General features: G+C 37.6%; 1 protein-coding gene across 2 annotated transcripts in view; it reads left to right on the plus strand.

Moving 5' to 3' along the window:
• Mhcl (Myosin heavy chain-like) overlaps nt 1-24,149 on the plus strand; it is a 403,602-nt gene that overhangs the window by 238,707 nt on the left and 140,746 nt on the right. For both annotated transcript variants that reach the window (XM_089645046.1, XM_089645047.1), the window contains 14 exons: nt 10,000-10,218; nt 11,612-11,788; nt 12,274-12,698; nt 13,202-13,398; nt 14,025-14,154; nt 14,281-14,400; nt 15,906-16,111; nt 16,705-16,828; nt 17,765-17,906; nt 18,086-18,186; nt 18,927-19,036; nt 21,543-21,721; nt 22,159-22,244; nt 23,141-23,300. In XM_089645046.1, coding sequence (XP_089501172.1) covers nt 10,000-10,218; nt 11,612-11,788; nt 12,274-12,698; nt 13,202-13,398; nt 14,025-14,154; nt 14,281-14,400; nt 15,906-16,111; nt 16,705-16,828; nt 17,765-17,906; nt 18,086-18,186; nt 18,927-19,036; nt 21,543-21,721; nt 22,159-22,244; nt 23,141-23,300 — 2,376 coding nt within the window. The remainder of the gene's footprint in view (nt 1-9,999; nt 10,219-11,611; nt 11,789-12,273; nt 12,699-13,201; nt 13,399-14,024; nt 14,155-14,280; nt 14,401-15,905; nt 16,112-16,704; nt 16,829-17,764; nt 17,907-18,085; nt 18,187-18,926; nt 19,037-21,542; nt 21,722-22,158; nt 22,245-23,140; nt 23,301-24,149) is intronic.

A 24,149-nucleotide genomic window follows, 5' to 3' on the forward strand; every position in this document is an offset into this window, starting at 1 on the left:
AGACAACGTTTACTTTCAACAAGACGGCGCTACGTGCCACACAAGCAACGAAACCATTGATCTTTTACGATTGAATATCAAAATAACACCTCTTATTGGAAAACCCTGTATATGTTACTTTCATATATATTCAAATTAATAGGCGAGCCAATCAGAGGAAGAGGAACAAACCGACTGCGCGGAGTGCGGGAGGCGGCGTGACACACAATCACTTTCGGTGATTTGTCAATAAATGAATCTGTCAGTATACAGGCAACTCGCGTTGTAATATCGACATTCGGTCCTCGAAAATAAAATCTGCTTACGAATTACTAGTCCTTTTTACAATGGCGCGCAAATTGCTGGCAACGTAAAAACTCAACTACATATCCCGAATCGGGTAAACAAAAGTTCGGGCTTGTTTGCAGAAATGAATATTTTGTTGCACTATTTAGTTAAAACTTTTACAAATGTGTTATAATTTACCCACCTCACTCAATTTGAGCGTCGCTACGCCAGGTGATTCGTTTAAGAAGGAATATTCAGGTCCTGCGCAGAAAAGTTCCACAATGGACAGCGTTGCAAACCTTTAACTTAATTTAACAAATATTCTGATCTGGGTGATATATTTCATTTGAAAACTAATCAGTATAAATGTTGTATTTTCTATCACTTTTATTCTTCTAGACACAAATAGACCTATGTACCCATGTAACTTCTCCGCTTCTACTATTTTGTTTTGTTGAATCTTTTAAACTCAATTATATGCGTGAGGATTCATTTTTGCCATTATGTTTACATTCTTCTTTATTGTATTAATTTTTAAGTGTTTACTCTGATAAAAAATGCTTGTATATTTTTTTAAAGAAAAGCCCACTAGGGCGTGTAATAAATAAATAAATAAATTTACCAAACTTTACTTTTCTGCGAATGGTCTGGTTATTTCATTGTACGCTCTTCGGTGGTCAATGTACGACTGATGTCATAGTATATTCAAAGCATTCTCGAACCTTCCTGGTGCCAATAATATGATCACGTGGTTTGCCTCCAGCTCGCCGAAGTGACACCCAGATTTGATGTTAGGGCAAGTCTATTAATTTGAATATCTATGGTTACATCGCCCAGGCTTACACTTTTACAATAAACCTACACCAGGAGTACAGAACGTATGAAGATATCACGGTTCACCGTCGTCGATACGAGATAATCACAATTACGAAACGGTAATTAATCAAGACGTTTACTTGGGGCCGAAGCGATGTCAATGTTCTCTAACTGCATTTCATTATGTAGGATTACACAACCGTGACAAACACGTGTCCATGTTCTAAAATATGGTACCCGTTTGTTCAATAAATTTATCAAATTATGTTCTTATAAGCGTATGCTGTAATTAGCCGTATACAATTTATAATCCACGATGGCGTGTTGATACCAACCCTTATGTATGTAACTTGGGCGTGGAACTGGTAGAGGAAGGGTGAACGCTGTCAAATTACAAATGTGGATATCCGGAGAGAATGTAACGGTACGTATACATTTGCGAACCGAAACGCGAACCGTACCACGAATTACGGGAAAGGAACGAATCAACTGCAAGCGGCGTTACGCACCATTTGCGGTTGCTTCGATTCTTTCCCATAAGTTGAGGTTCAGTTCGGCAGTTCTGCTCGCGGATGTATACGTAGCATATGAACATAAGCGTACCGAGATTGCACCGAGAAAAAATACTAATATTGAATATTACTATTTTTTTAAGAATCTCTTCAAATTATACCTAATCCGGCTAAAAACGGTATTGCAGCTCCTTAACGAATGAATTGATTGGTTTTCTAATAAACTTTCAGTAAAATACGGATGTGTTATCACGATGTCAAAATACGTGTCCTTAAAAGTTCTAATATTTTCGCATTTCGTCATTGTGTATTATCAATGAAAATACAGGTGCATGAACACATGTTCCGATATACATATTATTATATATTATATTATACATATTATATATATTACGAATTTACTTAAAGTTTATCAGGAAATGGGCTGCAATCCCGTTTTTAACCGGATTTCCAATAATTTGAAGAGATTTTTAATAAATTAGCAATACTCGTTTTTCTCTGTGTGGTTTGGATATGTGGAGCAGATGAACGAAGAAAGAATTGCAAGAGTATATAAGTCTCGAAAATTAATGGTACAAGAAGTCAGGGACGCATGAAAAGGACAAGGCACGAACAAATTAATTAAATACTTGAGTCGAGGGTAACGGAGAATATACGTATGAGACTATGCGTGATTGTGAATGAAGCAAGCAGTATGCAGACAGACATGTGTGGTGTTCCATCTCCTCTGCCTACCCTTGTGGAGAAATGGCGTGATGGTTAGTCAGATAATCGCTATAAGCAGACAAATCTTGTAAATAGGGTCGTTATAAACGAACTTCACTGTAATTATTCGGAAAAAAAAAAAATTATGGATAGATTTTATTTTTAAAATTAGATCGATTTTGGAGTAGAAACCTGCCCTTCCAAATCTAGTTAATTAATTATTATTGACTCTGTGTGGGCTAGGCGGTAATAAATTTATAGAGTCTGCGCAGCCTCCGTTGTCTTTACATGTTTAATTCGATGGCCCGACTATGTAATTACTTCATTAATGCCCGAAAACTTGCTTTAATTGGTGGTTCGAATGAAGTTCGTTTTATTACGTGGATCTATTTATTTTTTAATGTTTCGGATAAGTTCATACGAAAACGCAGGTTGATTAGTATAAAATATGTAAATGCCTCACAACTTCTAAAAAAGTTATCCAAAATAGTTTCGATTATTTATCATTTGTTTTTCCGAATAAAAAAGAGCGAATTTCACCATCGTAATAAACCTTGATTTATTTAAAAAAAAACGAACTCTGAAATACAAATCAAGGTCGTAAGTTCGAGACAAGCAATTGTGAAATACAAAATGTGTAATATTTGTCTCGCTGTGCTCGACATTCGACCGGTAAGGGTTAATTAGAGTGGATGCTATGTCGCGGGATGCCAGATGTTCAATAGTTTTAAGAGGAAGCTACAAGCCAAAAATAATAATAATAATAATAATAATAATTGGATAATTTGTAGAGCGCCGTTTTTGTGAAAAATCACCTCAAGGGCGCTGTACAATTTGTTTCCTAGGATCTACATTTGTTATTTAGACCAACTGTGCCAACACGAGGTTCGTCATCCGTTCAGGTATGTGTCTGCCGCCAATATAGCGCTGACATGTGTCTGCTGCCAATAAAGACCGCTGACACAACATCCTCACAGTAAGATAATTACAATTACAATGCACGAAGAAGGTTTAAAGGGCTTTAAAAATTACACATTACGTATCGACTGTCGAAATTAATTTATGCTTACACGATAGGATTCCATGATATCCCAAATCGAGTAAGCAAAAGTTCGGACTTGTCCAAAATTTAATATAATAAAACGCGTCTGTCTGTCTGTGCGCTTAGTTCTTCTAAACTACGCAACGGATTTTGATAGGGTGTTCACTATTATTTAGAGAATTTCTTCCGGAATGTTTATATAGTGTATATTCTTGGTATACTTTATATTGTAGGTAATAGACATTAAAATCACTTGACAAACGGGGTCTAGAAACGTTCGATTTCAAGCACAAAACTGGTTTTTATTTATTTTGTAAATATATTTATAAGAAAGCAAAAAAGTGAATCAAGTGATACTTAGGACGGGTTGTTTCGGAGAATCTGAACAATTCATCAAAATTCAACGTTCATTTTCAAGTTCTGTGAAAGATTTTTTCAAGTTCTGTTTTTATTTCAGTTTTGTCAAGCAACTAGCCTACAATGATATAAAAACAGAACTTGAATAAGTCTTTCACAGAACCCGAAAATGAACGTTGAAATTTGATGAATTGTTCAAATTCTCCGAAACAACCCGTCCTTACTGTCACAGATAGTCTTAGCTATAATATTGTATTTTTCAAAAGTTGTTTTCTTTACGCGTTCATACATTTCTATTGTCAAAACATATATTTTAGTGTATTATATTTATATTTTTTATTGAGTATTTTTTTTTATTCTACTCAAGTGAAACGATAGAAAAACCTTTAATTTATCTAAAGCATATTTTTTGGTATTCATAATGTACACCAATTCGTTATAAAGATGGTGATTCAGCGTTAAGCTTCGCCTTAACGATGTTTGTTTGTCTCGCAGTGCGCGACATGCGACCGGGAACGGTTAAATAGGGTGGGCAATGTGTCGCGAACTGCGAGACACGAAACCGATAAAATGAAATGTTTTTCTCGCAATGCTCGCCATTAAAGTGTTTACAAGACCACCATGTAAAAGCACTTGGCACTTATTGACAACGAGCGCATTGTATACAGCTTACGGGAACGCGGAAGTGCAGCATCGGCTGGTTACCTCTAGAACAGTGTCCATTGTCCGCCATTAGGCTATCCATCGCATCTCCCGTCCTTTGTTTGTTTCTTCCACCTTCTGGTTCTGTGAATAATCGTTTTGCTGCAATTCTCAGCGACTTTCTATGGGCCGCTTTAGGAAGCGAGACAAAACGGGCTTTCCTTCTATGTTTTATTGCTTTTCTAGTTACGTGTACACTTTTGCACCCGGACAATTTTTCCTTATTTGTTTACTCAGTGATCAGGCTTCGTCTTAGTTTTAATTATTATAGTATTTTTTTCGAAATATATTGATATACAGCACAGACATATGAATATATAGACTAGAAATTAAAGGTGAGGGGTAAAATCAACTGTTGAAGAACGAAGGGGGTAAAGGTGACTGTGATTCGTCAATAAATCAATCTGACAGTATATAGGCATCTCGCATTATAATATCACCATTTAGTTCTTAAAAGTAAAATCTGCTTTTGAATGAATAGACATTTTTACATGGGAGCGCAAATTACTCGCCACGTTATGAACAAATTTGCGAAGTCCAAATTCGGCAAAAAAAAATTTCTTCTATTTTCAGAGTCGAATATTTTGTTTACGTATTTAGTTAAGACACGTGTTCATAATTTACTTCCCAGTAACAACGATGCGCAAACTTGAGAATCGCTACATTCGACCAATGTTGGCTCGATGTGATAGTATATGTTTCTACAACTGATTCATATTATACGACGTGAATAAGCTTAAAATGATGCTTACATATGGAATGTAATACGACAATTGGGTTTATTCTCTTTTTCACATATATTTTTACAAGTTCCACTATTTTGCCGTGTTATTTCATAAAATGCCTCGACCATAGCTCGACGCTAGTTCGAACAAGAATGATGACGTCACATTCTCAAGATTCACGGGAAGCCATACGCGAGCCCAGCCGGCTCCAATGGAACCGGTATGGGGAGTGGGGAATAATACGCTTTTAATCACTTAGGGCAGGTCTACTAATATTCATATGTCTATGATATACAGGGTGTTAAGGGACGTACTCGACTTACTTTAACCAGTGATTCCTGACTTTATTTGGAGTAAAAACTGATGCTGAAATTTTGTTCTCTGGTTACTTTTTTAACATATTTTTTTTTCAAAAATATTTCAAAAATATTCTCATGTCGTCACTGGTCACTCAGCCGGTTAAACTCCCCCAACCCCTCACATATACCCGCTGATTTTATGTATTTTAATGGAAGAAAATATATCACCGTAGATCGAAATTTGCTTAGCATGTTTTTTTTCCAAATAGTGTCAGGAATAAAGTAAGTCAAGTACGTCCCTTAACAACCTGCATATTTTTAACAAAGTTCTACAGCTCTCGATGGAAATAACTTTTGCGAACAGAAAAAGTTGCGTTCACCTAGAAATGCCGAAAATGTGAAAATTTCGTAACGCTCACCGCGGATGTTATATTTTTATTAATTAGAAACTTTTGTGATGAGTCATTATTAACATGCCGCCGTAATTTTGTCTAGATTTTAACATGCTTTACAAGCCACAGTTGTGCCGAAACCAGTTTACTTTGTTCGTGTAAATAAACTAACTAACTAACCATGCATCACGCCGTTTCCCCGCACGGTCTTGGCACACACTTCTTGCCTCATTCACATTCATACATCGTCTCATACATACTCTTCTATTATTCTGACTCTTGACATGGCCTGACTCAAGTATCTGATTCACTTGATCGTGCCATGTCTTCCTCGGGCGTCCCTGACTTCTGCTACCATTCGCATTTGCATCATATATCCTCCTTACACTCCTTTCTTCGCTCATTCGCTCTACATGCCCAAACCATCTAAGCGTCCCTTTCTTAATCTTACTCATTACGCTTACATCAGCCTTGCACTCTTTGCGGATCTCCACATTCCTAACACGTTCAAACATGGTTTTAGCACACATACGCCTCAGGGATCTCATTTCAACAGCATTCAATCTAATTTCATCCTTTCTTTGCCAGTTCCATGCCTCACTCCTGTAAATAAAGTGTAATACATTAACAGTATTTCATTACAATAATATTTTATAATCGGTAAAATTTTTCGTTTTAGGAGGGTAAATTATTCCACTTGGACCGGCTCCAATAGGTTTTTACAGCAAAATATTGAGTCGTATCAGCTCCAAGTAAACCAAGCTCGAAAAAGGCAACAGCACGATAGTATTATCGCAGGAACACGTGTGGCTCTAACTCTAACTCCAGTAATAGAGAAACAATCAACTTAGTTGTCTTAATCCGGAACCAATGAGACAACTGGTAACTAACAATTACCTACTTAATATTGTCTATTAGCTTTGTGTCCCAAAGGGACCCGACTAATAAATGGTTATCTATTAGTGACCAGTTTACCGGTGTTAAATAGGGCTACTGTCACAGATAAAAAGCATTAAGGCGAAGCTTAGTGCCAAATCACTATTTTGATTAATCTTTATAACGAATAGGTGTACATTATGAATACCAAAAATATGATTTGGATAAATTGAAGGTTTTCCTATCGCTTCGCTTGAGTAGAATACAAATAAATATATAAATTACTCAATAAAAAATATAAATGCAAACTACTAAAAAATATATTTTTTCAATAAAATTAAAAATTACCTAAATTAAAGATTATTTTTTTGATTTGATTTTTCAATAAAATTAAAGATTACCTGTGACAGTTTCACTTGATTAACTTTTTTGCTTTCTTATAAAATTATTTACAAAATAAATAAAAACCAGTGTTTTGCTTGAAATCGAACGTTTCTAGACTCCGTTTGTCAAGCGATTTTAATGTCTATTACCTACAATATAAGGTATACCAAGAATATTCACATTTTTGACTTGTAGCTTCCTCTTAAAGTTAACAATCTCATTATTACGAACCCCTTTTCAGTTATGCTTTTGTTGTACCATGTGGAAAATTAAGTTCTTTAGAAAATGATCGTAAAGCATTTAAATATTTGTGGCTGAACTTCGCAAAATAAAATAAAAAAAAGCTTTTTGTCGATGATATTTTCGTGCACAAATCATAAAAGCGGCTGGTGTTAAGGCCCCGTAGTAAGCGTTCAAAGATGGTTTGAAAGGGAGATATGTAAATACGAATGTTAGAGGGAGCAAGCTAATATTAAAAAAACGATTATAATTAAGCGGAAATATTTAATAGAACACGACTCGTTTCAAATAGAGCAAAAATCTCACAACAAATGCTTCATTTAAAAATAATAATAAATAATGTTTGGATGATTTATATAGCGCCGTTTTTGCGCAAAATTACCTCAAGAGCGCTGTACAAATATATAATACACTTTTACAATGATCTACTAAATAAATATGGAGATAATATACAGTACCATACTTACCTGGTAGATCACTTGAGATTAACACTTAATTAACATTAACTAATTTTTTATTAGCGAAATTTAGATACAGTTGCATTTAAACATACACTGTGAATTTTTTCATGCCTATACCATATTTAATAACAGAACAAAACGTGTTTTCAATAATTTTCGGAGCTTACTTTGTGATTTTTTTCTATCGAGGGAATTTCATATAATTAATATTTCGGCATTACAAATGTATAGAAAGATATTATCTTAAAAAAATAACATATATTTTTTCGTAAAATTAAAAACTTAAAGAGTTAACGAGAAACTTGCTATAAATCGGTAGAAATTGGGTACGTGGGGGCTTAAGGCGATGCAATACGTAGTAATGCAAAATCATGTGTTTTTGGTTTGAAAATTTGATCGCCTAGAAATGTTTCAGATGCTTTAATTAAATACTGTGAGTAGAATACGTCTTCGCCTTTGAAATAATCGAGTATTTTTTAGATAAGTCTTTTTATAAACCCAGAAAAAAATAATGTATAAGGCCTATGAAAACTGCTTTAAAGTTCAAAATCTCCTACGTACGAACCCTTTTTTTGTATGTTTTTATTGTATAATGTGGCAAATTAAGTTATTTATAAAATGATCGGAAAAAAATTAAATATTTAGGCCTCAACATCCACAAAATAAAATAAAAGGCACTTTTTGGCCATGTTTTTTTCTTGCATAAATCAAAACAGGCGGATAGTGTTAAGCGGGAATTTAAACCTTATCGCCATCTACGTAAGGGGTTTTATTGATAGCGGCTCGATTTAAAATATTACACGACGTAGTGCATCGCCTTAAGTGGGAATTTAAACCTTATCGCCATCTACATAATGAATGTAATTGTTAGCTGCCCGATTCCAAATGTTACACGATGTAGTAGTGCATCGCATCTACGTTTTAGGTGAATTCGAGGCTTATTTAACGCTGCTGAATGACTCTAATTGCAAGTCTCTGTTCTGTTCTGTCGTGGACATTTTCAACGTCACTTACAGTCAGTTCAACAACTTTTGACGCAAGTCACAAAATAGTAAAACTGCACCCATGAACCTTTTACGCCTACATGTTTCAAATTTGTAATCTTTTCCGTAATATGTTTGTTTTATGGAGAACATGGCTAAATAAATAAATAAAGTGCACCTGTTTTTCCTTGTGGTTTGTAGTGGGTTTTAGGAGACATACCTGACTTTAACCAGTAATTCCTGACGTCATTTGGAGTAAAAATGTAAACAACATATTGGTCTCTGGTGACATATTTTGTTGTTAGCAAAAAAATCTTTCACATCTCGTCACTGGCCACCCCAACTTTAAGGACGGGTTGTTTCGGAAAATTTGAACAATTCATCAAATTTCAACGTTAATTTTCGGGATCTGTGAAAGATTTATTCAAGTTCTGTTTTTATATCATTGTAGGCTAGTTGCTTGACAAAACTGAAATAAAAACAGAACTTGAAAAAGTCTTTCACAGAACTTGAAAATGAATGTCGAAATTTGATGAATTGTTCAGATTCTCCGAAACAACCCGTCCTAAGTGTCCAATATCTACTGATTTAAAAAAAATATATGTATAAAAGTCATCATCGACTTGATTCAACAGGATCGAGGAAATTCCGGGAAACTGGTGAATGGAACATTTTTCTACAATTTGTTTCTACAACTCGCTTGTCCATTCTGCTGTATTTTTGTGGACTAACTAACTAACTAACCATCGCGCCGTTTCCCCGTAGGGTAGGCAGAGAGGACGGATCGCCAATCAATTCGGTCCTGGCACACACTCCTTGTCCCATTCACATTTATACACAGTCTCATACATGCTCTTCTGGTATTCAAACTCTTGACAAGTCCCGGCTTTGTATCTGGTCCACTTGATCGTTCCGTGTCTTCCTCGGGCGTTCCCTGACTTCTTCTACCTTTTACATTCGCGCCGTATATTCTCCTTACACTCCTTTCTTCATGCATTCGTTCTACGTGCTCAAACCATCCCTTTCTTAATCTTACTGATTAGGCTTAGGCGTTGCGTTTTTTGCGGAATTTCATCATTTCGGCACTTTGTATTACTTAAATAAACCGCTCTGCGTGTCCAAAGCATTTGTTCGTTTCTTTCTTAATTTTCAAGTTCCAATGTTCCCTATCCAATTAAAACTCTAAATTCCCATCCCAAAAAACATACGAGTTTCTGATGATTTCATTGTTATTTCAGGCTAAATCCGAGGACGAGTCTGACCCCGCCACCTGCGACGATGAGGGCGAGAAACTGTGGTTGTGCCATCGCGCCGGCTTTACGGCCACACTGCGGCCGGCTGACAGCGCTGCTGCCACCGTACCCGGCGAAGGGGACGAACGCCGCGGGGGAAGGACAGCCGTACGTCTCAGGCATTCGGGGCAGGACATCGAGGTGGAAGATGATGATCTGGAGAAGGTATGTATATTTAAGTTTTGCGGTTGTAATAGCCAAACTCAAGTGACCTGTGTAGGCGCATTGCTCGACTTTAGGACACCAGATGGGTGATTGAAGACTGGAGTTCAAAGACCCCCTGGAATTATTTCAGAAAAATGTTGCTTGATTTGTGGACAGCGTGCGGAGACCTATTTATAATGGTCCTCAGCAATCCGGCTAGAAAAAAGACCCGCATTTTTGATGATATAAGACAAAGTGTCGCTACAGGAACTTTGTTTGACTTATGGACAACGTGTGGAGTGTTCGAGTGGAGACCTATTACAGATCTCAACAATCCGGCTAAACAAAGACCCGCCTTTATGATGATATAGGACCACCATCGGTTCAGGAATATTATTTGACTTGTGGACAACTTGTTTGTTGCTCGAGTATAGACCTATTACAGTCCTGAACAAGCCGGCTAGACCAAATTACCAATTTTATGATATGATTATAAAAGATAAACTTTCAGTACAGGAACATTGCTTGACATGAGGAAAACAGTCCTTCAGAGTTATTAAAGGCATCATAAACCAGAACAAACTAATAGACAGGTAGTCGGTGCAAGGTTGATCTAGTATGCTGCTGACAGAAGAAGTAGCGTATATACCAAAGTGGAAACTTAATGTGTCTAGATGATAATGCACATATTCAGTCAGTTATCGTCTTCGGCGCCCTATGGTTCCGCTTCTTTTCCTATTACATGCATGGTTTACGGCTATATGACTTTATGTAGATGATCATGGCAATGTTAACACCATGGTAAAGCTGCCGACAACAAGCCTTTTACAGATTAATCCCCTCAGATCGTATGTCTAAGTTACCGTGTGCAATGTTCGTTTGACACGTTTCTGTCAGGTGATGCATCGCACGATGTGCTGCTATGCAAGATGCGAGGCGTGTAACGCACTGATGGAATTTCAATTAACCCTTTTATTCTTATTTGCAACTATGTTGCCACCCACATATCACACCAGTTAATGCCGTCTAAAGTTCTGTGGGAAAGTTTCTGTGCTGTTTTCTATAGCATTATTAAAACTTACATATTTTCTTAACCGGCACAAAAAATGCATTAGTACTGTTACAAAGAGATGTATGTATTTTTCAGTTTAAAATCGCAACCGATTTCTTGTTATAAAAACAATTATTCCTCTAGCACTTAACCCATTCAACAATGTTTCCTTTTTTGTAAACCTAAAACTGATTGAACTGTTTCAAGGTAAAACAGTACATATTATGTTTATATCTTGATTTCAATTGTTCGAACCAAAAGAAAATACCTAATACTAACCCGCAAATCGAAACGAAGGATATTTCGATCTACATTTGATTAGTTACGATTAGTCAGTAATAATCTTATAATTATTTTCCCCAGGCCAACCCTTCGCAGTTCGACCTGGTGGAGGATCTCGCTTCGCTGCGCTACCTCAACGAGAGCTCGGCCCTGCACACGCTGAGGCAACGCTACGGCAGCAACCTCGTACACACAGCGGCGGGGCATAGTCTGTTGCTCATCAACCCGCCCGCGCCGCTTACCATCTACTCTGACAAGGTAAGATTTTTTTTCTGAAATCCTCATACAAATTGAAAAAATCTTCCGAGAATGAATAAATGCCGAATTTATTCGACGGCATAATCAACCATGTCTCGTAAAAATTAGTTACGAGATAATAATATTTTTTCCGTAACGTCGGGTTTTCCGCAAGGCTCGCATCTTGGACCCCTATTGTTTTAAGCTTTTTATAGTGACCATAAAGTTGTAAAAATATATCAGGTTCGTTGAATCTTGAACTCTTTTGCATGCTAATGCGAACTGATACATTATTATTGGCTACTCCAAAGATCTTTTGATAGGAACGTTGGAATGTCGTAGGGCTCTTATCTTGGACTCGTGTTGTTTTCATATTTTACCAACAACCTTTATACAAGCATACTATTAGATCTGGTTATTAAACACAACTATAGACATTTCAACTGTTTAAATTCTGTCTGGTGTTATTCCAGTGTTTAATTGAAATCAAATTGCTTTACTTGCAGGTGGCTGCCATGTTCAAGGGCTGCCGATGGGAAGATGCACCACCACACCTATACGCCGCAGCACAAGCTGCCCACCGGGCCATGCTCTCATCTCGACGTGACCAGGCGCTGGTCTTCCTCGGCCGCTCCGGGGCCGGCAAGAGCGGCGCCCTGCGTCGCTGCGCGCTCTACCTCGCCGGGCAGGGCGTGACCAGCGGCACCGCGAACTCCGCCAGTCCCTGGGTGGGGAGGGTGCGCGCCGCGCTGCTGGCACTCACGGCGGCCGGCTGCTGGAGCGGCGGTCGCTCGGCGGCTGCGCAGGTGCTGACGCTGCACTACGACCAGACGGGCGCGCTGGCAGGGGCGGCGCTGCACGCGCATCTGCTCGACGTGACGCGCGTTCCTACCAAGCAGTCCCTCGATGGAGCCTTTGACATATTTAAATGGTGATTAATTATTTATGTTAAAAATTAATGATAATTTTTAAAGTTATACCAAACAAGGGTTCTAGCTGCTAGGCCATTAGCACTCTGTACTATCTTCACTTGACATTCCAGACAGTTCAGATTTTTTACTAAAATACACCAGGGTTTTCATTTTCGTTTTCATCCAGTGTTTGGCAATATCTCCTTGTTCCACATTATGACTCCTAGGTATCTGAGCTTTCTTCCTGTCAAGAAGGGAAATCGGCACCATAGAATAATGGTGGTTTCTTTATTCTTTTCATATCTCCTACATATTGCTTTGCTATTGCTGCTGTTGGTGTTTCAGCAGTTTCACATTTTAGCGACTGTTGGTTCTTCTTCTTCGTTAACTAATGTCCTGTGCTTATGAGGTAATCTATGGCTGCGACATTAGCACCTTAGATGAATTTACGTTCCTTTATTATTTTTATATTTTCCACTTCAATTGTTGCTCCTCCTCTTCTAACTAATATCCTTATTTTTAGGGTAATCCACGGCTGCGATAGCACCACTAGGAGGGTGCTGCTGCTCGAGGGGGCCCGTGCCGGAGGCGAGGAAGCCCTGGGGTTGGCGCTGCTTTGTGAGGCACTAGCGGAGTTGGGTGTGTCGGAGCGGGAGCGCCTTTCTCTCTGGAGGGTGCTAGCCGCGATCTGGCACCTGGCCTCTGCTGGTGCCGTCAAAGGTGAGTTAAAGAGGGAATTCTCCTATTGGCATGGGTGAATAGACCTTGGATTGAATCTTTTGGTATTTAGTGAAGTGAGCTATACCAATTGTTTGAAGAGCTGTCATTACCAAAATTTGTTATACTGGAAATGTTCCGCTTTAAAGGCATGACTGTATAGCTAGAATGGAAGATAGCCGACAACCAAAGAGGCTGCTATTAAAGATGATCGAAATTCCTGTCCTGGTTATTTTGCTGTTGCTTGAATCGTCAATATAATTTTTCTGAGAAACCAGTTATTTTTGGAATTGGTTTCTTTTGAAATTTTGATAAAAAATACGTGAATAGCCGATAAGTAAAGAGCCAGTTCCACGTCGGTCTCCGTTAACTGGAACCGCAGTTACAGAAAATTTCATGTATCAATCATCTCTACTTCTCTATAATAAATCCGCACGACGAGTGAGAATATTGATGGCTGGTCAGTATTGGGGTAAACACCGTATCTGGAACTGAAAAGGGACAACAGGAGACCGGCAAGATTTGGGGGCTTACTGAAGAAGTCAGGACTACCCAACTTATGGTGACGATCATATAATTTGCAATGAAGAAATTTTTTCATTATTCTTAATTTTTTTTTTCCATTCCAGTGAGTGGGCGTTACCAGTTTGCCGAACCTGCATCCGGAGCCAGGGCTGCCCAACTACTGGGATGCTGCCCCGAGGAGCTGGCCAGGGCTTTGTTCAGTGGGGCCATCGGGGCTGCTACTGCAGGGGCCAGGTTGGTGACAATTTGTATTTTCCAACTTACATAGACACGAGATATGCAGTTTACTAAAATTTCATGCATTCTTTTAATCGAAGTTTGTTTTCTTTACTAATAATCAAAACGCTTCCTTCTTTCCAGAACACCTTCTCCGACGGATCGAGGAGTAGAACGGGAGATTTCCGGCAACGAGGCTCTGGAAGGGCTGGTCATTGGTCTCTATACTGAATTCTTCAACTGCATGGTGGCCCTCATCAACAGGTACTAATCTGATTTCTTTTATTAATTCTTATTTAAGACTATTTTTCATTCTAGGTCTAATATAACCTCGCTTGATCCCTGTCCATCAAACATTTCTATATTGGCGCTAGGTTGCCATGTATACCGGCTGATAAAACTACAACCTCCCTCACATCCTTAGACATGTATTCAACTCCTAAAAATCAGGGCGTCCTGGCGTACTCCCGGCTGATATTTCAAATTTGTATTGCATCATAATATCTACTTTGACAGATGATGTCACCCGTTATTACATTAAGGGTAAATAGTTATCATTTCAGACGGCCGGCATAGTCCAGTGGTAACGCATTGGACTGCCATTCCGAAGGTCGCGGGTTCGAACCCGGCGTGCGCAGATAAATTTTATTTGATTAATTTGTGTTATTTCACAATTAATTAATTAAAATAATAAATAGTATATTTGCGGCACGTTCCAGAGTGGAAGATACTACCAGTATCGCCCTGGTGTAAGACCATCATTCAGAATTGAAACGTTGCTCCAAATGGCTTTAGCCGTGTTTAGTGACTAGATCTGAATAGCCAGGTACTTCCCCACCTTCCTCTTTCCCTTCCCCACTTACCTTCAGCCTCACAACATCCCCCAATTGGGGATGCCATAGTCTCACTGGCTCCAGACGGGAGCAGTTGGGACTCTTGTGAGGTATTCACTATAAAAAAAAAAAAAAATTCCAATGGGTTTTGAAATAGGCCACTTTCTGCATCTTGATCAACACAAAAAACAGTTTGCAATAGGATTGGTTTTTTGTATGTGCAGTTTGCTTGACCGAGAGACCAATTACACATTTCGTCATTATACCAATGCATTATATTAACCTGTTAACCGGGCGGGACGTATAAATACGTCAAACGTAAACAGTATCGGGTATGGGTAGGACTTATGAATACGTCCTTGAAATATATGTTGTGCCCTGGAACGAGCGGGACGTATATTTCCCAGCATATCACACGGAAATTGAGTTTTTAATTTTTTAAACTCAATGTTTCTCTTTTATTTCTGTGCTTTTGTTTATTGTTCTGTAATTATAACCTTTTTTATATTTTTTGTAATCTTTATAATTGTTTGTAAAGTTTCTATATTTTTAATTTGATGTTTTCATTTTTATAATGCATAAATGAAAAAACAGGTTAGTAATCATATGGAAATGAAATCCTCAGCACAGGAGATCCCAGTGAGGATATCATTATATCTATTTGTTACAAAAAAAGATAATAACACACTTATTATAAAAAAATAAATAATTATTGTATTTAACAAAACAGTGTATTTAACAATTAACAGGTATTACATATATTATATTATATTTCAACTACCATTATACGGGCATGTGCCCAGGTGTGGTAGTCGAAAATCATTTAAAAAACTATGCACAATAACTTATGTTTTGAATATAAAAATTAAAAAAATCACTCCATTGAATAAGAAGTCAAGTTTTGTAGTCTATTTTCCATTTTTGTTAATGTTCCAGGTGCCTGACCACTAACGCCCGTACCGTCTCTTCCTTGCTCCTGGTGGATCCCCCGGGACTGGCGGGCGGCAATGGCGGAGTGGCGGCAGCGGGACTGCAGCAGCTGGCCGTGAATTACCTGCAGGAGCGGCTGCAGCTACTGGCGCACGAGCGTGCCGTACTGGCGCCCCGGGCGGCATGCCGCCAGGAGGGTCTGCCTGAAGAAGGTAAATACTTTGCTGCCAAATTGTTACATCTTATCTGATCATCGTCGTCTTGTTCTATTTGAGTCGGGAACCCATCGTCCTGACCTACGCTGCTTCGGCGGCTTCCGTCCACAGCAGGCCCAGCCTCTGGAGTTTCTTCTCCCAACCTTAGACTTACCACTAATAACTTACTAGTGACTTACAGCTAAGACAAAGCTAGTAACTAACTAGGTACAAAGACTTATAACTAGTGACTTACATCTAAAACTTATAGCTGGTGTTTTACAACTCAGACTTAAAACTAATATGTACATGTTTATAACCTAGCGGCATCTTCTCTTAAAAAAATCTCTTCCGCAGCTTTAACCCCGGTATGTTTTCTCTTTTTCACTATCCAGATTTGGTGACCGTGTGCAAGTGGGGGCGATATATTGATACGCCATACACTTCTAACTTTGTCTTGATATTTTAACAAGTTCATAAATTTCATTTTGAAGTGGCGCATTAAATCACTGTTCTCCTGGCAACTAAATTTGGTATGTAAGTTGAGCATTATTATTTAATCGCGGAATTGTTATATAGACCATTACAAATTGATTGTTTTTTTATTGCAGACTGGATAACAGAAGTGATGAACCCTGGCCCCATGGTAGAGCTGCTAGATAGGACTCCGCAGAACACAATGCTGAGGACCTCACAGGCAGATCTTCGAGACGTAGACAGGAAGGGTCTCTTGTGGTAATTCATTTGCTATTTTAACTAATGCTCTCTCATTGCAAGTTTACTGACAGATATAACGTTAATAATTTACGACAAAATAGTTAGTTTGCACCTTGATCTAGAAGGAATCTTGTTTTCTCCATAAGATTAAGGGTAAACATACCTTACGTTAAAATCTATGCGTTCATAGATGGCGTTGATTTAATTGTTTTATTAAACTACACTTTTTGCAAATTATGCTATAAAATATTAATTCTACAAATTATTTGTTTGTGGCTGTACATATGCCCTATGAATATGAATAAATAGTTGTTTCCATATAAAAACTGAATTCTTTCAATAAAGTCATAGAAATACCACATTATATCGGTGATTCAATCCAATATTATATATGTATGCCTTTCTTGAAAGAATTCACTATTTATTTGGACAAAACTATTTACATATTCCTATTCTTATTGCCTTTGTACGGGCGGGTGTAAACAAATAATTTGACGTAATATTTTAAGCATAACTTGCAAAAAGTTTATCTTAAAAAAATAATTAAATTTACATTATAATTATTAAAGATTATAACTCACGTTAAGTTTACCCTTAAACTTTATATAGTGGAAATATATCTATTCGTGTAATAATAGAAAAATATATAAAACACTACAGTCAAATTATTTCTCCAACATTCAAATTTAGGTATCTCAAAATTTGTGGGCCTTGGTTGGTGACTTTTGCCTCAACAGCATCGATATATCCTCTCTCACTTTTGTGGTGGCGGAGTTTGATGGCTCAAAACTGTCCCTACCTTTTTGATAGGCTGTTAAAGCAGGCTACATAGTAATGTTGGTAGAAACTGAGCTAAATTGGTCACTTCTTCAGGGCAGTGTGTAAATCTGTAAAATTTGAATGGATGATCATCGTGATGAACATGATTTTCATGTGCAATTATTATTGTTCCAGGTTACTAGATGAGGAGTCCATGCATCCCGGAGCGTCCGACACCAGCTTCGTGGAGCGGGCCGCCTCCATGTGGAGTGGCTCCCCGCAGCAGCTGATGCGCCGTGCTCCACACCCGATGCACTTTGTGTTGCACCATATGCAGGTATGTAGCGATTGTACTCGACGATATTTAAGCTGTCCCTTATGTTTTTCTTTATTTCCTAAAATAAGGTTCACTTACTTACTGCAATATTTCAATTTACTGAGATATTCAATCACAAAATTTACCTCGATCTTAAATTATGGATGTTTAAATATGTTTATGATGTATTTTTGTTTTAGGGTACCTACCCCGTGATGTACAACGCCAGTGGATGGCTGAAGGCTAGTCGAGAGAATCCTGTTTCTAGGAATGCCATTGGATTGCTGCAAGAGAGTTCCGTGTAAGTTATCTATTGAGTTCTGTCCCCCAAACTCCCCCGAAGTTCAGGCTTATTATGGAGTACAGTGAAATCTCGATCGATCGTTCCTCGAATAATCATTTTCCTGCATGTGTCGTTTATTTCTTCCAGTCCTAAATTAATTTTATAAAAATAGATCGTATCGATCGTTCCTCTATGAATCGACTTACTGCCTTAATCATTTAAAGCAGTTTTTGTACTATTTTACAAGCTGACGGCTCCCGGCTGCCGTTTCTGACATTAGTTTTCATTAGACAGTTTAGACTAGTTTTCGAGTGTTTCAACCCTAAAAATAGGACCCTTCATAAACAATAGATAAATGCTTTGTTCTCTGGCTATCTTCCATCCTTTCTATATACTGCTTTCTATTTCAATGTACAGCGGAACCATCCCAGTTATATTATTTATTTGTACATATTCTGCCGGTCACCATTTTCTTGTATTGCTTTAAAGATTAGTTTTATAAGTTTTGCCTAAAATATCCTAAACCCTTTTGCTTTTCGTCTTGAGGACCAAGCAATCTAAGCACTGCTCTGAATAATGTTTTAGAGATTGTAATTGGTCCTTTTTGAGAGGAGTCTCTATTAGAAATATTTTTAGACAGTGGTTGCATCTGTTAGCCAGGGTGATATTTTTGTTAATTTCTTGGCATTGCATTACAAGAGTTCCGTGCTAAATATAGTTTTAAAGATTTTAATCTAATGAGGTATGTTTTTCCCCAGCGAGGATGTATCCCGCCTGTTTGTGTGGAGTCGAGGATTATGCGGAGCAGGTCCTGATGCCCAAGCCAGTCTCAGGCGAGCTTCCAGCATCAGAAGGACCCTGACTACAGGTTGGGATTTCAACATTTACATTTATTTATAATTAAATTAAGTAAATTTAAAAAATATTTCATTGAATAAGTTACCAAAAAGCTAATGAAATTAAAAAGATTAATATAAAACCACAGAGCTGTTTTGTCATAGGCCCAGTGTATCAGTTGCTTTTAAGCTCGACTGGAATGTTAGGCTTAGCACACAATCCGTATATAGGTTGCAAGCATATGTCACCAATATTACACATTACGTCTATGATTTTAATATTTTTTGCAAAACCAAACTACTGTCATCGCGATCTTCCAACATGTCAACGACTGCAGATTCATTTTTACGTTGATTTAATTTACAAGTTGATTTTTGATAAAGTTCCCCACTGCTTGTTTTTGTGTTGCTGGAGTCAGGGCCATATTCATGAAATTATGACAAACTTTACTACTGAAAACAAACTGTTCTCACATTGAATCTATTAAAATCCTTCTTAAAATGCTTTACCGCACTTCTTTAGAATGATTATCAACTAATACCTTCATTGCTCGATCAATTTAATAGTCAACACATAAAATTCGGTGAGATGAAAGAATAAAATTTTTCACGTAAATGTCAAATTTGAAATGTGTTGCTGCTAACGCCTCGGCGTCTAAAAAACTAACTACTTTGCAGCTTATCAAGGATTGAGCGGACGATTTAGTCCTTCTAAATTTGAGCGAGGAATGTCATATTTAGCGAGGATATCGACCAACTGATATACCGGGCCATTGTCATATTGCTGGAATTCCTTGCCATAAAATTTCTCTTTCGGTAATCCGCTGCTCGATTATCCGACATCTACTATAATCTACCGTTATTTTTACTAGTTCAAAGCACAAAATCAAGCTCTATAATTTGCTACCATTCGTATATCGAGTTCAGTAATCCGCCACGTGCCTAGACTCCAGCGTCAAACTTTGTACACTGATACGACGGGTTGGGTTATCTTAACCACTCAGAACATTAGAACGTCAAAAGACGTAAATATGATAATAGCGGTCAAGACATTAGAACGTCTTTTCACGTAAACGCGCGAGATTTTACAAAAATTGATTTATTTCCATCACTAGTATACGGATTGCCATGATTTAAAAAACAGAGTATCGATAATGAATAACGCTACGCGTCTGTATTCAAGAATATCTATGGAACGTAGAGGTGCATTATCTAAGCCGATTGAAACTGTCAAGATGTTCGTTAATAATTTATTGCGTTTCTAAATAATTTATTAAAAATATTTTAGTTTGGACGGTTAATATTTTGAGGTGACTAATAGTTTTTAAATATATTTCTTCACTATTTAAAGTGTTATTCCTTTATGCTACTCAGAAAAAAGTACATTTTTCAAGGCTTTGAAATAATGGTAAGCGATTTTTACATATTTTTGACGTTTTCATAAAATGTATATTTAGAAACGCAAATATTTACGTATAACAACACAATGCGATAGTGGATTTCATAATCTTTCCAAAACAATTTTTAGAATGAGGCTACGTTTCCCAAAACGTGAGTTATGAAGATTTTAGTAAAACTCGTAAATAACACAAAAATTATCACGTTCTGACAGTACTCAAAGGGACACATAATAATTAAAATTCTATGTCTGAGAGGTTAATAATAATCTATATAACACCGTTTTTGTGAAAAATCACATAAAGGGCATCAGTTACTTACCGTCTAGCTTGTCTCACTGATCATTTTACCAGTAAACCACTACCCCCAGGACATTTCAGTTAGTCCTAGTTTGGTGTATTCTAGCAATTCTGCTAGTTTCGTTCTGCCACTTATTTTGTTTGAATAAATTTAAAAAATGGAATCTTCTTGCAAACGTAAACATGTCATCTCAACTTTACTAAAAAAATGAAAATTACAAAAGATCGAGAGCAGTGTTTGTTTGTTTTTAAGAAATGTATGTTTTAATTTTTATCGCTTTCGATAATTGGACACTTGCCTGGTTTTTTGGGATTGACGAATTAGTGAGAGATTGCTGTATTTGTTATTGCATTGCAATGTGATTCTGCTAACTTGAATAATAAGGCATTTGAAATGTCTGCAATGTAAAACGGTAAAGAGATTTTTTTCTTACATTAGCTCCACACAGTGAGGAAAATAATTTCCTTCAGGACCTATGTCATTTTTGAAGATGCTGTTTGGAGGGTGAATAATGACTTGCATTGGATTGCAAGGTTGCAGTTCAAAAGACAATAGTGTAGAAAAGTAAAGAGTAAAAATCATAGGCAATGAAAAATGAAGTGCAGGTGTTAGATTGAGTCATGATTCAAACAAGAATAAAATGATAATGGATATGAAATAAATACAACAAAAATGGTTTATCAACATTAACCCTTTGGGACCTGGATTGAAGGACATCTGCACAATTTGTAAATGTGTTTTCAATGTTATCGGTGTTACAAAATGAGTTAAAGGAATATTTGGAGTTATTTAAGGTGATCCAATTGTTAATTATAATTGATTTGTTGTTTATTTGCACAGGCGCTGTGGTGGTGAACCGGCGCTCCATCGTTGCGCAGATCCAGGGCGGCGTGGAGACAGTGCTAGGGGCTTTGCGCAGGACGCGGCCCCGCTTTGTTTTCTGCGCACTGCCGCGCAAACAGAGCTCGTCCCAGGCGGGGGCAGATGGTAATCTGGATGTGCCACTGTTGCGGTCACAGGTATGGAATAATTTATTTTAAATCTATGATTGTTTTGGTCCTTAATTTAGGGATTAAGTGTTTCGAATAAGATTTAACCTTTAGAACTCCATTAGCACTATTATGTCAACATAAAACTGTGTGGATTAGAAAGGGTTAAATATGGATATATAGTGGAACCCTCATATAAGGTTCCCACATAAGAAGTTTTCATGTTTAAGAAGTTTTATTCTTTCCGTACCTACCTTGAAAACTTGATTTAAAACTTTTGTTTAATTTGGAACCCGCACTTGATGTTCTCTTGGCTTTACAGAGTGTTTTACAATATCTTTCTCTCTGGAACTAAGAAAACATAATTTTTATTAAAAAAAATTTAATCTTAATATTGGTTTATGTTAAATTAATGTAAAAGTGAAATAGTTTGATGAACAACTCTATAAATTATCTTTTTATTGCAGTTCCGAGGATTCCAAATACTGGAAGCAGCCAGAATGTATAAACAAGGATTTCCTGACTCACTTCCATTCGCTGAGTTTGCTCGAAGGTTATTATTTTATTTTAAAATCTCAAATTTTGACTAAGGCCCTTCTTTCACATATGTAAGTGCCCGTGACTGATGATGTATATTCACGTCGCAAACAACTTGTCACGCAGAGGCTGTACACTTCACTACTGAAATCACGAGATCCACATCGCCACCACCTCTCGAAACGTCAAAACTAGCTTTCATAACCTCACTCACAGATGCTGTAGCCGTCATTTCTTGTAGACTGTTTTGTACCTAGCTTTGATCTAAACACGCTCATCAACAAACATTGATCTAAACTCACACGCACTGTTGCACAATATGTTACGATGAGACCATTATTTTAGCTAGGCTATAATATTTATTAATTGCTACACCATGTTTAAAATCTTGACGAAGTGAGTGGTAACGACTTCGACCGGCTGGTCGCGTGAGACTGGCGTCACCGAAGAGTTTACAAAATGTCGGCAACTTGTACTTGGTATGAACCTATCGGAAAACTTGAGTGTCCCTGTGGAAAAGGGGCTAAATACTTACCCCTTTACTTATAAACGCCGTGTAAATGTTCTGTTCTGAGCATACACTGCGTGTATGCTCAGAACAGTGAAAAACTTGACTAATGAATTACCATGGCATTTGTGCGGCCAAAACGGTCTTAAACCAGGCTCAAGGTCAGCTTTACCACATCAACTTTGAACAAGCGTGTAAGAATCTAATTAGTAAGACGGTTAATATATTATATTTACCCTTTTGGTTATGACTTATGACACAATAAATTTTAATATATTTTTTTAAAGCAATGTTTGTTTGTTGCCTTGTAAACCAAAATGCCACTTGCTTATTATGTTGACCTGTTTTATGGGATCGTACACTGTTCAAGTGATGGTAATATTAACGATATGTGTTTTTCTCAGATTCCGACTCCTGGCCTCTCCACACCACGATGGTGGGGACGGGTTTGCCCACCACCCCTCACTGGCCTCCTTGCCCCAAGACGAGCAGCGGAGAACTGTCGAGGAGATGTTGAAGACCCTCGACCTGGATCCTTCGCTGTACAGGATCGGCCTCAGTCAGGTAGGAATCTCTTTTATTTTCAATTGATTGTTATAGTGATGCATTTCAGGGGTTAAGCTTAAGTTATAAAATGAAGACAACTCCAATATCTTACCAAATATATAATGTTTTGAAATGTAGATATGTAGATGCACCTTCAAAATACCTTAAAGCAGTGGTTCTCAACATGAGGCGCCAGCCCCGACGGGGGCATTTTAAATATCTTGGAAGGCATGTGTTAATTAAGTTTAATTGATTAAGAAGTGAAAAGAAAACGAAACATTAACGCAAATTTTAACATGATACTTGTCGAGGTAATTGTTAATTTTTGTGCTGTTGACTTGTATTATTATTTATTTGTAGTAATGAAAAGCATGGTAAGTTTCCTCTATTAAGATGTTTGATTCAACGCAATGTACGTATACAACTTTTAATCATGGACATGATACAACACAACAGACAGGGAAGTCAAGTTTTGTACAGCAGTAGTATGTAGCCTATGTATTTGAGTCACAATGTGAACACTTTTATACTTGACGTTATTACTGATTTTCATTGACTTCACAAAACACAAGTGTCCTGTGACAAAGCATGTCTTCTATCACGATCCTCTGTTTTCCGGCAAATGTGTTAAGCAATGAAGTGGAGTATGGCACAAATAAGGTTGGTTAAACTGCCGTAAACGGTACATACATACATTATTGGCGCTATAACCCTTGGAGTGTGTTGGCCTCCTCCAGGGAACAGAGAAGCCTCCTCCGCGGCCTCTGTAATTTCCTTCGAGATATTTATGCCTACGGCTCCGGCAATGTCCTCCATACCATCCAACCACCTACGCTTAAGCCTCCCAAAACTCCAACAATTAGAAGT

The sequence above is a fragment of the Hesperophylax consimilis genome, chromosome 22 (assembly GCF_061612785.1).
Source record: "Hesperophylax consimilis isolate HC1 chromosome 22, BYU_Hcon_1.0, whole genome shotgun sequence".
Taxonomy (NCBI): Eukaryota; Metazoa; Arthropoda; class Insecta; order Trichoptera; family Limnephilidae; genus Hesperophylax; species Hesperophylax consimilis.